The following is a 17,821-nucleotide window of genomic DNA, read 5'->3' as shown; positions in this document are numbered from 1 at the left end:
CTGAGGCTCTACATACAGTATGTGTCTACTTTAAATGCAAAGCTATCCTGACTTGTGGTGTCTTTACAACCTGGGAATTTCTCCTATTTCTCACCTCTGAATGAGGGGGTGGGGGGTGGGGCCTGACATGCCCTCAAGCCAGGCTCCATCAGTAATGAGAGGTGACAGGTTTGTATTTTTGTGACAGGAATGAAATGGACTTAGAAGCAGCTGGCGGCTTTCAGAAGCGCTGAGGGCATCTTAGAAATGTGAAAGCAGCAGCCGCTACAAATTGAGGGGCTGTGCATGCGGTTTTGTGTCCTGTGCAATTCATCAGCTTGCTTAGCTTAGCAGGGTCTCTTGTGACCTCTGTTGTGCTGAGTAATCTCCACCTTCTGATAAGTCCCCTTGCCTTTGTGATATGCTCTCGGGCGTCTAGTGTCTGATCCTGTACATCACGCCTGCCATGCTGTTGGGTTAGGTTCATTTTGGGTCAACTGTGAAAGCTTGTCCCTTGTCGGAGAGATTGGAGAGGGTCTCCATCAGTGGGTGGGCTGGTGGAGACAAGGCCATGGTCAGATGGCGTTTTTTTTTTTTAATCTCAATTATGTTCTGCTGATGTTTCTTTCCCAAAAAAAAACAGAATTAAGCATTAGGTGATTATTGAGATAAATATGTGGTTACTTGTTGCCTGTTTTCCTAAGTGTATCTAAATAGACATTTACATATTTACATTTACTTATTTTGCTGATGCATTTATCCAAGGCGGCTTACAACATTTATGATAGAATTGGTTACATTTCTTTCTGGTTTTCCAGATGGACCACAGGCAGGTCAAGTCACTTGCTTATGGTCAGTGTCAGTAATAGGATTTGAACCCACAACCTCAGGCTTTGAAGTCCAAAGCCTAAACCACTACACTACACTGCCTACACATTTACAGTAGATAACACTCACTATCCGCACTGGTTTTACTCTGTTATAACCCAAATTAAAGATTTTGAGTCACATGTATGACGCAGCGATGCTGGCCCTATCACTTGAGATTATATCACAGTTTCTGACAGCCAGTCCAAAGTTTTCCATGAGCATCTATTTAAATAACATCCAGCTAGACATCCTTCAAATATCGGCTCTCTGACGGTGTTGGCTTATTTTGAAATCCACAAAGGCCATCTCCCTCATATTACTCTTTTTATTACTTTAATGTTCTTAATAGAAAGAACAAGAAGTAAAGCCCAAATTCACAAAAGGCTCCCTGCTAAATGGAAGGAGGAGTAATATACTGTATAGTACTTGGAGTAAACCACTGGTCCTAATCCTAGTGGTCTATTGGCTGAAACCTTCACAAAACTATGGTCCCAGTTGTGTGGGGGGCACAGTGAAGTCACTGCAGTGGGTTCATTTAAAGTGTACCTCTCACATATTTTAGTATGAGGATGAAAATGTCTTGAAAAAAAGAAATGTAGCAATTAAGTGATGCTCCTTCACATGGCACTGTCAAGGGAGATGCCTTATCCATTATGTGTTTAATACATTTTTCCAGATTTTGAAGCAATTTGTGCTTATTTTCATGCAGGTCTAAAGATGTGTGTGCACATGTCACCTTGTGGTTTTGTTCCAGGAACTACAGGCCATCCAATTTAGTTATTTCTTCACTTTCCTGAGCATCAACACTTGGCCGTTAGACACTATGGAATTTTGAAAAGAATGTAATGTTTTAATATCTCTTCTTTTATTTTGTTAGAAAAGAGAAAAATGGCACTTGATTTGATTAAATGTACTAAATATAGCACCCTGGAAATCACTTGAATGGGCCTGCACTTTAAGCCATCATACACCAGTTAATTTGCCTCTTATTAGCCCTATGAAGCGTACCTCCACTTCCCAGAAATTGTTTCTTCTCCATCTTCATCAGTCCCAGACCCTCCAGGATTCAGAAAATTACTGTTTTGAATCATAATGGAAATGCTCCTTCGTGTTTTTAACCTGCGGTGGTTGCCGTATTTCAAGCATTTTACTCCTCTTTGAAATGTCACGTCTTAATGGGCATTGCTCCAGAGCTTCTGTTGGGGTGCCCCTCTGCTGGAAGTATCACTTCCTGTCTGTCGTGTGTTATGATCCAAATGTAAAGACCCCTGCAAATGTTATTTTATAAATTCAAAGCAACTATGAAGTATTTTCACTCATTAGCTTATCTGTTTAGTTTTGCTTATCGAGAATTTGTGGAAATTGAAAAACATCTCAGAAGTAGACATTCTTGCTGAAAAGACAATCAGAATTGCCTCTGTGTGAGATTTACTCATTTAACCTTTTTATTGAATGCTGAAAAAATGCCAAAAATAACACTAGCTTACAAGAAGTGCATTTTGAATTTTAAATAACTTAAAAATTTGAAAGTCTAAGCAGGATGCAAGAAATGCATGATTATTCATTAAAGTAGAGACAAGGGTTTTTTGTTTTGTTTTGCTTTACCATCAACATACAGTATATTCTGTTATAAGAGGAGTTCTTATTACTCAATGAGCAGTTATTAATTATAAACAAGTCAATACAATGGATATGATCATTTCAGTATGGTTAGTAATAATTAATAAAACATTGCCTATGCTCTAGCTCCTAGTGTAGTTGTAAGTAAATCTGTCGACTGTTCTAGACAGATTGCAACACGTTCTGCAGCAACTTTCATTCCAAGATCTGAGGTGATAAAAAATGGATATTGAAGGCAGTTGGTTGCACGTTCCTGTGAAGCCAATTAGCTTATCTGACATACCAACAGCCGACAACTTGCTCCAATAAAATCGAGCTTTTTTGATTTTAGTCTTCAGTCGAAGAGGAAGCTCTGTCTGAAAACCAATAAATACACAATTTGAAGTACAATGCGTATTATGTATCAAAGAGAAATAAGGAACATGTGTGATTGGAACCTGATGTCTCATATTTTATGTATTACAACAGAACGGAAAAAAGACAAAAAGACCTGTTAACCCTTCATGCAGCGCCTGCTCCACCAGGCACCACATTATTGGCAATCACAAAAAGTTGTGAGCACGACTATACTGGGTGGTCATCACTCAGTTGAAAATATGACATGCCTACAGATTTTCACTCACATAAATTGACATGGACCACTGATGAGATTAGCAACTGCAGTCGTCAAATCTGACAAACTCCATGACTAGAAGTCATGTGACATCAGCTTTAGGCTATACTACTTATGTTTTCCTTTAATAACGCAGACATTAGCCTCTATTTTTGCTTTTCATCCACACTATTCTGGCATTTTTAACCACAGAAAAAAGAGACATTTGAGAAAACTCTTTAGAACCATATAACTCTAAAAGTACTGGCTCAGCATTGGAGTGTAGTTGGGAGAAAACATAAAACACGGACTAAAATCATGCTGTGATTTGCTAGTGCATTCTATGCAGGCCTTCCTTGGTTAGAATTTGCTTGTTACGATATTTCACTCCCTGATTGGTCACCTTTCACAGCAGAAAAGCATATTCCAATATATTGGACATAGAAGAGTTACTTTCCTTACCTGTATGCATTTAAATTGCATTTTGTACCGTTTGAATGCTGAATACATGCCCAAAAGGCAAATGATTTACTATTCTTTACAGTTTTGTGATAAGTTATGTGACTAGCAGCATTACCATCCCTTCAAAGATTTGTCCATCAATGCTTGTGTGCCCAGTGAAGGTAAACGTCTACACTATATGCGTTTTCGGTTGTTTGAGTCTGGTTGTAGATATTTTTCTAAAAGGAGGAGATCATTTGTGTTTAATAATGCCATTTTTAAATTAAAATGTAGCAGTGTGGCCTTATGCTCATTACACAAGCCTGGCAGGCACCGAACACCCTCACCTTAATGCCACTATTACCACTATGCTGTGCTGGCAATAACTTGTTTTAGAGTAGTTTCCGTTTGTTAATTTGTGTTAATGAAAATCTATAAAATTTATTATACTGTTGTGTAACATTTTGTATTTATTTGCCCTGTAGACCTTCTCTTATAGGAAAGGAATTACATAAAAAATATACAGAACAAGATTAAACAAACAAACTAGTTAGAAAGGCATATTTAGACAAGTATCAAAGGGTCATCAAAGGTGATGTGGAGAACAAATTCCCATTGTTGCTGATTTTGGTCAGTATGATGCTCGAAGAATCCACATCATGCACGTTTCAGCTGACACACTTGTATTTGATCATTTCCAGGAGTGGATCTGGACAGCGGTGTACATTTCCCAATTTAAATAGGTATTTCTGTCATAAATGCATTCATGGGTATCAGCCAATGAAGAATTACAGTTAGAAGTGCCATTTCTCCTATTGGCAGGGAGACTGCTTGTTTAGTCCAAAACTGATTGAAGCCCCTATAACTTGGAGCTGCTACCATGACACTACAGTATTTAACTGGTTAATTACGTTTGTTTCTTTATTGTTTCATTCCTGATTTTTGTCTTTTTCTTGTAAAAGCTAGTTACTCAGCAGCTCAGTTCATTCAATTTCTCTTTTAAGGGATGGAATGTTTGTCAGTTTTTCCCCTCCTTTTCTTACCTCCTGAAACCCTTGTTGGAACAAAAGTGTTCCCATCTGCCTTTTTTTTATTTTTTTTTTTATTTTTTATATATATATACAATGTACAGTTAACCCAGGTCCATCCCCACCCCCTTATCATCAAGCCCTACAGACAGTTGTCCAGTACTGCTGACCGTTTTAACAGATTATCATCTGCAGTGGAATCAGGACACTGCTCAGCAGGATTTTATCTGCCTCCATTGCTGTTGAGAAAGAGACAGGCAGTGTTAGCGGCTGGCCAGCTGTCTTGATTATTAACACCCTCCCCGTTTTAGTTTTTGTGGATTTCCTGGTCTGGAATTGCCAGCTGTGTTGTTTTTTTGTACTTTTCCCCCTGCTTTAATACCTCCCCCCTCCAACACACATGCCAGCCTCTCCTGATGTGCGTCTTACTTCCTATTCACACAGATGGTTCTACAAAGACGGCCAGACTTCCTTCAGAAAAACACAACTTACAGGCACTTGTATTTAGTCGAATAGAATAGAAGGGATTGGGGTGCCAAATTCAATGCCGTGAACTGGCAAGGCTTCCATCCCATTGCCGCTCAGAATTATCCGTGAGGTTTGTGTATTGTGGATTTTAGATTTCAGTTTGAGGAAGGAGCGAATGCAAGATAAAATTAAAATGCTTTTAATTCTGAAAGCACACAGAGGAGAATCCAAATTCAGTTTCATTTCAGTTTATGCTTACTTAATGCAGTGCTTTCCACAAAATGCGTGAATTACAGTCCTTGTCTATTTCTGGGCTTTTGTGTTTTGTGTGGCTTTTTGAAAACGTAATGTAGTGTAACTTTTATTGATCTGTTCTTTAATATAACACCATGAACAATTTGCTCTGTCAAAACCTGTTAATTGAGCACTTCATAATGCACAACAAACACATATTGCACATGCTTTTTTTTTATCAAATTATGTTTATTGGATAGCACATTTCAGTGACAGAAGAAAGGAAGGCATGAACAGTCTTTTTCAGAAGAATCATGAAGAGACAGTGTGGCTTAATTGCCAAGTAGTTTGAATGAAAAAAAATAAGACCTCCAGTTCAGTTTCCATGTTTGCTGACTCTTTAGCCCACAGTGAGTCACTTAACTTGCAAGTGCCATTTTGATTATAAGTTGTGTTAGGTAAAAGTATAACTGTCACAGTTAATGACAAATCAAAAAAATGTTTACATTTTAAAGCCAGGGTGGGCATACCTAGGGATCACTGCAGTGCTGGTGGATCAGAATATGCCACATGGTCTATGATGGATCTTTGGGATAACAGAAGGTCAAAGTCTGTTGTAGAATATTAGAACACTAGCTGAAATACCCAGCGTTGCCCGGGAGGAAAAAAAAAGTGTTTTTTTTTTTATTGTTTGAGAAAAATATAATTTCAAAAACCTACAACTTTAAAAATAAATGAACAAACAATGAAGACTCACTAAAGTCCTTGTCTTGTGGTCTTGTATGTATATTATCATCCAGTTGATGCTCGAAACCGGCCAACTCTCTTTAATTTGAAAAGCAACAGGGGCGTGGTGCTGTTTAAAGTTAAAGATTGCTGGCAGTCGCCTGCTATATACTAACACTGTAAGCTGCACAGGATCCTAGAAAGTATTGGATTCGTCAGAACTACTCTGGGCATCTCTCTGCTGTAAGGATTCGGGTTGCCGACGTTCTTGCATCGTTTGTGCATTAGCAGTTAAGCGACTGTCTTTCTTAGGAGGTTTCCTTCTGCTGGTGTGCTGGCCTTTGGGGGTGTTTTTCTGCTAAGGGCACAGGACAACTTAATCGCATTAACGGGAAAATGGACGGAGCCATGTATCGTGAAATCCTGAGCGACAATCTCCTTCCCTCTGCCAGGAAACTGAAAATGGGTCGTGGATGGGTGTTCCAGCACGACAATGACCCAAAACATACAGCAAAGGCAACAAAGGAGTGGCTCAAGAAGAAGCACATTAAGGTCATGGAGTGGCCTAGTCAGTCTCCGGACCTTAATCCAATAGAAAACCGATGGAGGGAGCTCAAGCTCAGAGTAGCACAGAGACAGCCTCGAAACCTTAGGGATTTAGAGATGATCTGCAAAGAGGAGTGGACCAACATTCCTCCTAAAATGTGCGCAAACTTGGTCATCAATTACAAGAAACGTTTGACCTCTGTGCTTGCAAACAAGGGTTTTTCCACTAAGTATTAAGTCTTTTTTTGTTAGAGGGTTCAAAAACTTATTTCCCTCAATGAAATGCAAATCGATTTCTATCTTTTATTTAAAGTTATTTTTTCGATTTTCCTTTTGATGTACAATCTGCCACTGTTGAAATAAACCTACCATTGAAATGATACTGTTCTGAGACTTTTCATTTCTTTGTCATTGGACAAACTTACAAAATCAGTGAGGGGTCAAATAATTATTTCCTCCACTGTATATAGATATAGATAGATAGATAGATAGAGATATATATATATAGATATATATATATAGATAGAGATATATATATATAGATATAGATAGATAGATAGAGATATAGATATAGATAGATAGATAGAGATATATATATATATATAGATAGAGATATATATATATATATATATGAGAACAACACTCCTATCAATGACAAACCAATTACATTAACAATTATGTTACGTTATTTTTAAATTTTTTTCTTTTCTTTTTCATAACTTCTTTAATACACTACTTCTCTGCTGTCAAGCGTGGGTATTCTGCTAGTGTGTGTATGTATATTTATTTATATATATATATATATATATATATATATATATATATATATATATATATATATATATATATATATATATATATATATATATATATATTATTAAACTGTGATGAGAACAGGCCATTCAGCCCAAAAAGCTCATCAGTCCTATAAACCTAGATTGTCCAAAATAAGATCAAACTGAGATGTCCTTAAAGTTCTGCTCTCCTATCATAGTACTTGGTAATTTATTCAATTTGTCATTGGTTCCTTGCATGAAGAAAAATGTTCTAACTTTTATTTGAAATCTGTCCTTAAGACGTTTCCAACAGTGTCCCTGTTTTTTTCCAGAATTTATTTTAAAGTAACAGCTGGGAGGAGACACACTGTACTAATTCCTTTCATAATTTTAAACCTGTTAATCGTTGCCCATCTTAGTCTCTTCTTGTTTAAGCAAAGGTTCGACTCCTTATCTCACCTCATAGCTCATATCCAAGTCCTTGAATCAGCCTAGACTCTTTCCTCTGGACTTTCTTATAGCTGAATTATTTCTTTTTTTTCTAATATGGAGACAATAACTGAACATAGTACTCAACGTGAGATCTCATGTTCTCCACCTATTGTGATATATAACCTAACATCCTACTAGCTTACTTGATCGTTTCTGTACACTATTTTGATGTAGATATTAACGAGTCCACTATGACTCCACAGTCCTTTTATAAAGTGTTCTTTCATGTTTCACACCTCCCATTGTAAATTCAAATCTAACATTTTTTCTTCCTTCATCAAATGCTTTACATTTATTTACATTAACTTTCATCTGCCACATCTGCTCAAGCCTATATGCTGTCCAAGTCCCTCTGTAACAGTTTAGCTAATTCTGCACTTTCTGCCATTCCACCTTTGATACTTTAACCTTTAAGTGCAATTTTTAAAGTGGTATGTTGGCAAGAAGCTCTTCTTCATTTTATATTAATATATATCACATTTAAATTTGCAGCTGGCTCAAATTTAGTCATTTCAGGTTTTATTCGTAGGCGGTGTGGTGTAGTTGTTAAAGCTTTGGAGTTCATACCCTAAGATTGTGGGTTCACATCCCACTACTGACACTGTGTAACCCTCAGCAAGCCTGTGGTCCATTTAGAAAAACCACAAGAAAAATGTTGTAAGTTGCCTTGGAGAAAGGAATCATCCAAATAAGTAAATATAAATTTGTTCAGCATTTTCTTATAATGAAACATCTTACAACATTTTTGTAAAACTTGGAGCTAAGGGGTGGGGTTAGTTATTGTTCTTTGAATAAAGAGGTACAACACACTGTACAGTAGTCACAACACTGAAAGATTAGAATCAAAACTCTTTTTTGTGCATACCAAAAATCAATTTTGGTCCACATTAAGTTCATCTATCCAGATAATTCTTCCAGTGGCTTCAAAGGATTTCCTAGATTCACATGGGCCTATTGAGGTGGTTCTCCTTTATTGAAGAGGTCCTCATTCTGTCATAGGCAATAAGTCCAGCAGTCCTTCACAGGAATCTCATTTTGGCCTCATGTTTTTACGATTTCCTCCTTTCAATCACTACCCTAGACCTTGTGGCCATAGCTGAGGATGAGCATGTAGATTGACTGGTATATGAAATGCTTGAAGTGTCTGAGGACTTGGCACCTGAATGCCCAACCATGGCCTAGTGTAATGTTCATACAACTGGTGCAGTGCTTAAATTCACTGGTCAGCTTCATAATCACCTCCACCCTCGCTTATGAACAAGATTTAAAAGTACTTGAACTCCTCCACTCTTGACAGCTGCTCACCTCATAGCCCAATTAAATGAGAACAATGGCCTCAGGATTGGGAGTGCTGATTGTGATTTCTATGCCAAGGCTAAGTAGGAGGCCTTGTACCAGACCAATAATAAACCTCTTTAAAGGTGAAATGGGCAAGTGCCCCATGATAGTGTTGTTTAACAAATTGGCATATTAAGAATGATTGGGGATGGCAGGTGTCTAAAAGATACAGGTATTGAAACAGCCTTTTTTGTATTTAACCCAATTAATCTGTCATCAGTCAGAATGTAATTTTAAACTTCTTTAAAGTCAGGTGGTGCAGTGGTTTGAAGCTGGAGTATGTACCTGCCATTTTTTTAATGCCTGTGTACATTATATGTCTTTTTTTATTTTTCTGAGGGCATTCCAGTTGCTCCAAACCCTAAAAGGCTGTTGAGCTTAGCTTGATTGGTCATGTATAAATGATAATCTTTTATTTCCGACCTCACACCCAACAAATACTGAGAAGGTTACCAGCCCTGCATTCACTCCTACCTTGCATTGTAGATTTGGGAACTGTAATAAAGAATTTTTTAAAATCAGAATACTCTGTTTATAGTCCTTTTGTCTGGGAGTGCACCTCTTGACTAATTTTGCCTGGTTGTTGACTGTAAAGTAGCCAATTTCCAATAAAGTGGCTGCGTGTCAACGGCTCCCAAGGCAGATATGTTCATTTGCAGCTGCTTCTGTTTCTGACAGGCGTGCTAAAGAAAAGATTCACTCTTTAGTGTATTTAGTGGGTGGATGGAGCCTGATGCTGGTGCCACTTCCACTGCCTCTCTGCCAGCAGGACAGAATGGAGCTTAAGCTTCTACACTTGACCAGTCTTTCACACTCTCTTGTAATGATCATTGCTGTTTGCATCCGCCTGTGTTGTTCATTGGAGGAAACCCTAAGTGTGCAGGCGGTCAGTCCCCTGGTCGGACAGCTGTCTGTGTGGAGGAAATGTGCAGCTGCCCCTGGAGACATGGCTTGCCTGTGCTTGGAAACTCACAGCCTGTTAGGCGCTGGAATTCCTTCCTGGCAGTGATTGCGACTTGATAAATTTGAACTTGATGAACAGATGAGCCTGGATTTAAAGTAGGAGATTCTGCATATGTAGTTACTTGGAAGAGTAAATACAAGATAGCACAGTGAATTGATCATAGCAACCTGTGAAAAAGGAAATGTGTTCTTCTAATGCCCTGGTGCAGTAACATGATAGCAAGATGGATCCTCTTACTGCTTTCTCTTGAACGTCTCCCTGATTATTTCACTGTTCGCATATGTGGTGTGAGGCCTTCCGGATGCATTCCAGTTTGGATTTGCCACTCCTTTCATAGGCAAGCTGCCCGGAAGTTAGCCATCTGCTGGACACTACTAGCTACTAGCTGTCTTTCTTTGCTTTTTTACGGGGAGATCTTCTAGTTCATGACAGTGAGATTACAAGATGAAGATTTCTTCTAACCCTCTAATTTAAAATTAATTAGAAAGCGAGACAGAGACTTTGCTTTATCGGCAGAGGGAGAAGGACAATTTGATTGAACAAGAAAAAAAAAAAAACTTGGCCTGTAACAGGCTTTCAAGTAAAAGCGGGTCTGTCTCAGCAGGGGAGCATTAACCCTAATGAGGTCTCCAGACGACAGGAATACGACAGAGGGCCAGGGCTACTCCTGTGTCTGCCCCTCCATACGAGGCAGCAAAATCTGAAGATCAAGTAAGATGATAAGTCTGTGTGGTAGAGCCGGGAAATGAAATTTCTAGCCTTTCATTGTTGCTGAAAGACTATACTCCATTTAGTTCATTTGGTGGGTGGGGTGGGGTGTTGGAGGGGAGGTTCAAATATAAACATCCTGATGACAGGGTGATGTTCCTAGTGTGACTGGTCACATGCAGTTTACGACTGACCCGGGTAAAGGAACCGCTTGGTGATGCAGTGTTCCTGTAAACAATGAGATAACATATCCTGGTGGTAGAGTATTTTAAGGAGATGACAGAATGGAGACTCCTCCTCCAGTGGTGTCCTTAAAATGTAAGGTATCACTACCCTGTCTTGCATGGAGCTACAATAGATGTTTGTGACTGAATAAAGTCATCTGCATGTTCTGGTAGAACATAAAGTGGCAAATTTTCTTGAGTGTGCATGGAATGTGACTGCTGACCCGAATCTATCTGCCAGCCTTAGGTAAACAAGACATAGGCATCCATTTGTTCTTATGCCTCTGTATTTGGTATCCTTGATTCACATTTTCAGTTTTATGTGATCTCTTTAGAATTTCCTTTGCATCCATTGCTCTAATAATATCGGAAAACACTGAGAGACAGATACTTTGTTTTGTGTCTGGTCATTCTTTTAGTTTCCTATATGCAATTCTATATTTACTGATATTTCGACAATCCCACTGACAAAACCTTTACTGAAGCCAGAGGCCCAGTGTATAATCCTTTCCTCCATTTATTTATTTATTTTTTAAGCCTTATTATTATTTCAGCTGTTTTCCACTATGTGATTATAAAAGCTAAGTGAAGTGCACTCAGTGGGGTATTAATTAAAATGATGAAATGAATATTGAATTTATCAAAGTGGTCTGTTTGGTGCGGCCCTCGGGAGCAATGCTTCTACCTGTTTTATTGGCGAGCTGTCCCATCTTTTTACGCTGGTGTTTAATCCACATGAAAAGCATCTGGCAGAGGAATGGAAAGGGTAATTGAATATTTGTCATACCAGGATACACACACACACACACACACACACACACACACACACACACACACACACACACACACTGAAAAGCCACACCCTGACATACCTGAACAGTAACAAAACAAAAAAAGCAACAGGACTAATGTAAACTGAAACCATCTGTTTTTCATCTAAGCAAGAATTTCTTTGAGTGCTGGGCCATGCACAAACATCAGTCTTCTGAGAAACTGAAATAAATTTAGGAGCTTCAGAATTCGTTGGGTAAGAAATTAAAGGCCTTACCAGCCTAATGGTAATAGTAATTTTCCATTTTTAGAATTTACATGTATTTTCTTAATTTGCAGTTTAAGTGCCACTCCACACAGATGTTTGTGTGTAAAAATGTGCCTATGGGTAAATATATCTGAGTTTGAGTACATGAAATGGAGACTAACATGACATCCTCAAAGTTGCTCATTCAAATTCAGGGTTTTGTGGGCTGCTATGGCATATTCCGACAGCACAGGGTGCAAGGGAAGAACCATCCCTGAATAGGGTGCCAGTACCTTGTTTGGCCCACTCCCACTCATATTCACATGATGCCAATGCAGAGGTGTCATTTCATCTAACAGGATTTAGGGGTAAAAGTTAAATACCTGGAGTGAGATCCCCACACAGAAATAGATTACCACGTGTATTTAACATAGGCAATAATCAGACATAGGAGGTGAACCCAGGACAATGGATCTGAGAGGCAGCAATGCTACACATTGTGCTACCATGACAGTTAAGTAGAACTGGGCTACATTTGGCACAAACCCACATCTCTTTTAAGAGAATAGATTGTATACCCCATACAAAAGCCTTTACTGCAACTAGTTTCCTAGCTGGTGAAAATGTGTTGTGGGTACAGTTGGTCCAAAGTATATAGGACATGGCCCTTCATAAAGAAAGATTCTTCCAGAAGCCTGTTTAGTGAGTCAAGAGGCACCAAAAAGCTGAGACTCTTCAGTATGTAGGTAAAAGCCCCAGATCAAGAGCAATGCTGTCGAAAAGGGGCATGGTACCATCAATACAGTATTTTAAAAGCCACTTGGAAATCCCATAAATGACATACAGTTTTAAAAACAACTGGTCAGGCAGTCCACTTGCAGTTCCATTGTGTCTTGCAATATAGGTACTAGATTGTGCTGAACTGCCCGTGTACACAAATGCACAATCATTAGTCTATGATTACACTGAAAGTTAACAACAGGCAGTCATCTCCTGTCATTAGCGGTGGAGTGTACTGTAAACTTTTTGACATACACTGGAGTGTAGGCTAACTGGTAAAGGAAGTACAAAAAGGCACAGTTAGAAGGCGAGGGACAGGCCGATCAATGTTGATGATTTGTTTAATTTAGGCAATTTGGAAGACTGCTACATGTGGTGGTCAGGGACTGGACCTGCCATATACTGTACACTCTAGTCTCGAGGCTCTTTATCTCTCCCTCAAGGATTTAAGTGAGTGTGTGAATATGTACAGTAAATGCATGATATAATATGGTTGAAGGCACCACAGTAGTGCAGTAGGTAACATTGCTGCCTTACGAACCCAGCATGCTATGTTTGAATCTCAAGCCCAGTTGTTGCCCATTTGCGGTCTGTACATTCTTTCCATGTGAGCATGGGTTTTTCTCCAACACCCATAAAGAACTGTGTGAAAGGTTATTTGGCGATTCCAGATTGGACAAGTGTGATGAACTGTTGCCTTATCCAGGGCTGTTTCCTGGAGAAGGGTCAAGGAAACAGGAAACCAACAGAGTCTAGCTGGCGACCTCCAGAGCTCCACTCCGTTTTAGTTCTATTGCAAGGCAATGACGTTTTGTGTCCTCTGCATTACAAAGGTAGTAGTATGACTTGGTCATGTAAACTATGTGACATAAATGTGCAGTTAACAACGATTTGCTGTTCATCTGAGCTTCTGGATCGTAGTGCTGCAGTCGTCCGCAGCTAGAATCCTTTTGGTTTTCTGCCTTGTGCCCAGTGATTTCAGTATAGGCTATGGCTTCCTGTGACACTGAAATAGATAAACAGATTGGAGAATATTACATTTTCTTTGAGTGTGTGTGTGTGTGTTAGTTGTCAGCTTTACAGTGGCTTTGTGTGACTGACTGTGGTTGGGTATGTGTGAAGTGAGATGATGGGTTGGTACCCCATCCAGGACTATTTACCACTTGGTGCCCAATGTTATGAGGTAGGAACCAGCTCCCTGCATCCCTGAGCTATATACCTAGTTAGAGGAGAGAAGGATAGGTGGATAATTTTCTGTGGTGTGTGTGTGTGTGTGTATATGCCAAGAAAACACGATGAGACATTAAACAATTGTGATTATTTTATAATGGAAAAGACCAGGGAGCGATTAATCAAAAGTATAAATCTGCTGTGCTAACAAAAATGAATTTTAAAGGAAATCTTGTCTTTCAGTGGTTAACATCACACCAAAGCACTTTACATACAGTATACAGAGCTCTCTAGTATTATTAAATACCTGTTGATGCCAGGCTAGACTCTGATCTTTCACAATCCAGAGAAGGATAAGATGGTCAAGACAAGGAATGCATGAATGGATTTTTTTTTTCTTTTAAGTGGAGCTCACGATCTTCAAGAGGCTTTTTTAGATTCACACTGTAAGCTTGGGCTGGGGACTGAACCATTGACCTTGTTGTTTTAAAGTCTAGCGTCTTAACCAAGAATGGGGATGTTCATATATGTGTGCATCAGATTTTAGCTATCCACTTTCTGAACCTGATATTTCTATGAAGAACTGCACACACTTAGAGTTGTTCCTGAGTAGTGTACATGAAGCTTGATGCAAGGCAGGATGGGTGGCACATCATTCAATCATTACTGCTTTTGGCCCATTATTACAAATAAACTCACTGCTGCTTGCTTGCTGTTTGTCTGAATCCATTCATCAATATTTGTAATTGCCACTCTTTCTGGCTTTGTCTTGCAACAGACATTTGTAGCACCTAAGTGCCTGTTTAGATGCTTCTGAATATACAGGGCAACCTGAATTTGTTGCACGTCTTTTCATTTTGCTGAGAAGAATGCAATAAGCAGAAAAAGACTGTCTTGGTGAGTTTTCGGTGGGTTTGGAACAATATATTATTTGTTAAATACCCAAAGCAAAATTGTGCCAGAGGAAGCCACTTGCTCTACAATTTCAGGGTTGTTCTCAAAGATGAGAAATAAAATTAACTTCTGGCCTCCTCATCAGCCTCCACATCACAGAGAAGCTAGCTGCTGGCGCAAAAGTTGCTCACTAAGGGAAAACCAAGGGATAGGCTGGAGGGAGGGTAGTAGGGGAAAGTTTGGGAATTTTTATCGTCCAGACTGAGCAGGCTGCCATGAGGAAGTGATGATGTGAGTGATGTCAGTGTGAAACCGAGACTGGTATTTTTACACTAACTGGAAATGAAAAGAAATTAAAGCTCAGAACGCTGACAGAGGGAGTGGTTCTTTGGCCAGCACTGACTGAGCAGGCCGGCGTCTATGTTATAGTATTTTTATAGCAGACAGCAAAGAGGCATACAAGCTATGGCCATCAAATTGGTATATAACAAGAAAACTAAAGGTAGCGTCTGCTTCTTTAGACTTTCATCGGGTTGGTCTAAAGGTGTGAATGTGAAACCGAGAGCTTTATGTAGACAAGGGTAACTGGGTGATTGCTTCTGGTGTCCGACATGCTGCTAATTATATCACAAGGAGAGAAGCTAAAGAACATGGATATTTGGTTTAGCCTTTTAATTAATAACTGCATTTCTTTTTCAGTGCTTTGCCATTGATTGCAGCTTTATCCGGACAGCTGTTTCCCGTGTTTTAGTGGGTTTCATTCAACTTTGCACTTCCTTTATATGTTTTGTTTGTTTTTCCTCATCCCTTACTCTTCCACCTCATTTTACTCATGTTTTCTCCTTTCCTCTTACAGAAATTCGTGCCCAACTGCTGGAGCAGCTCAAATGTCTTGACCAGCAATGTGAGCTCCGTGTCCAGCTCCTCCAAGACCTACAGGACTTCTTCCGCAAAAAAGCTGAGATTGAAATGGATTATTCACGGAATTTGGAGAAGCTTGCTGAAAGGTTCCTGGCAAAGACCCGCAGCACAAAAGACCATCAGTTTAAGTGAGTGAGCGAACATGTCAGATGGTATTTGGTATTTTGGTTCACATCCCTTTGTCAAAGGTGTTGTGTCATTTATTTATTTTTTTCCCCTTACTTTTGTCTTTTAGTAGAGGTTGGATGGTGTAGTTTTGCATCAGCTTGTTTGCACATGTTCAGACCCTATACCCCATTGTGATGTATCCCTGTCTTTGGGGTTTCTGCCCATTTGTACATTTCTTAGTAGATTTGGGCAGGTGCCCAGATGTGTTATCTTCTCAGTCTGCAGTGTAGCTTTGGCAAGTGTCATGTCGTACATGTGTATCCATTGCAGAAGTCTTAATACGACAGGATACCTACTCTATCCTACCTACCCTGTCACTTAGGAGTCCTTTGCTTCTGACCAACAGCTGTTTCCTGTATTTGATAAACCCAAGGAACCATTAACAGGTAATGCAGGTAGATATCACATATTTACAGTATATTTAAAACAAAAGCATGAAAATATATTCAAACCACAGTGGCAACACAGCTTGTGTTTTTGCTTCACAGTGTTTGAACCTTGTTTCAGTTCACAACTTAACTCTCATTTTTGTGGATCTTGCGTGTTAAATCTGTGTTAGGTCTGTGAACTCTGGTGTCCTCTGATAGTCTAAAGACTTAAGATTATTTGGTTTGGCAAGTGTAAATTAGTCCAGTGTATGGTATTAAGAGTGTGAGTATGTCCTGTGAGAAAATGACTGCCATTCCATAGCTGGCATCTGTTTAGTGTTGTCTGGAGGTGTTGCATCTCTTTGAAAATGAGAATATGACACTATCATATACGTTATTCACAGTTTGGATATGAATGCATCTGTACTTTAGAGTATTACTCATCCATCTTTTTTTTTTGTACTTGATCTGTTCATCAAGAACAATTCCACTCAGTATCAGAGATAAAGTAGGAACCAAACCAGGATGGATGAGGCAGCAGTTTATTGCAAAGTGCCAGTCAACCTAATATGGGCAATTTAGGGATAAGGGAGCAACTAAAGAAAACCCAAACTTCACACAGATTGTGAACGCACATGGGTTCAAATGAGGGACATCACAAAAACTGATACATCACACCAAAGTCAGTACCAAAATTATGAAAATGTAAAGATACTAGTTTGTGTACAGTACCGACTGAATGAATGTCAGTACAGCACTCTTGTGTGATTGCAAGTAGTAGAACTACTTCAGAAGGCATAGTAATATACTAGTAAAAACTACATATTGTAGTAACCCCAGGATGGCAGAAGATGGAGGAAAAGAATCAGCACTTTACACCAGACTGATGATAAGCAACCTTAAAAAGGACTGTCAAATTCTTCAGAGGCAGCTCCACCACGGCACTCTGGTCGTCTGCAGTGTTTTGCCTACACATACAGTTAGGTTCATAAATATTTGGACAGAGACATTTTTTTTTTAGTTTTGGTTCTGTACATTACCACAATGAATTTTAAATGAAACAACTCAGATGCAGTTGAAGTGCAGACTTTCAGCTTTAATTCAGTGGGTTGAACAAAACGATTGTATAAAAATGTGCGTCACCTAAAGCATTTTTAACACAATCCCTTCATTTCAGGGGCTCAAAAGTAATTGAACAAATGAAATAACTGGAAATAAAATGTTCATTTCTAATACTTGGTTGAAAACCCTTTGCTGGCAATGACAGCCTGAAGTCCTGAACTCATGGACATCACCAGATGCTGGGTTTCCTCCTTTTTAATGCTCTGCCAGGCCTTTACTGCAGCGACTTTCATTTGCTGTTTGTTTGTGGGCCTTTCTGTCCGAAGTTTAGTCTTCAACAAGTGAAATGCATGCTCAGTTGGGTTAAGATCAGGTGACTGACTTGGCCATTCAAGAATTTTCCACTTCTTTGCTTTAATAAACTCCTGGGTTGC

General features: G+C 39.2%; 1 protein-coding gene across 8 annotated transcripts in view; it reads left to right on the top strand.

The window, feature by feature from the left end:
• Positions 1 to 17,821, top strand: part of srgap2 (SLIT-ROBO Rho GTPase activating protein 2) — a 196,336-nt gene that overhangs the window by 100,647 nt on the left and 77,868 nt on the right. For 6 of the 8 annotated variants that reach the window (XM_039749161.1, XM_039749158.1, XM_039749156.1 and 3 more), the window contains exon 3: positions 15,725 to 15,917. In XM_039749161.1, coding sequence (XP_039605095.1) covers positions 15,725 to 15,917 — 193 coding nt within the window. Of the gene's footprint in view, positions 1 to 9,782; positions 10,786 to 15,288; positions 15,371 to 15,724; positions 15,918 to 17,821 lie in introns of those variants that run through there. The other 2 variants (XM_039749162.1, XM_039749160.1) reach the window with 2 other exon arrangements.

Source organism: Polypterus senegalus, chromosome 3 (assembly GCF_016835505.1).
Source record: "Polypterus senegalus isolate Bchr_013 chromosome 3, ASM1683550v1, whole genome shotgun sequence".
Taxonomy (NCBI): domain Eukaryota; kingdom Metazoa; phylum Chordata; class Cladistia; order Polypteriformes; family Polypteridae; genus Polypterus; species Polypterus senegalus.
The sequence above is the reverse complement of the archived record's forward strand: the minus strand, read 5'-3'. Positions and strand labels throughout refer to the sequence as shown.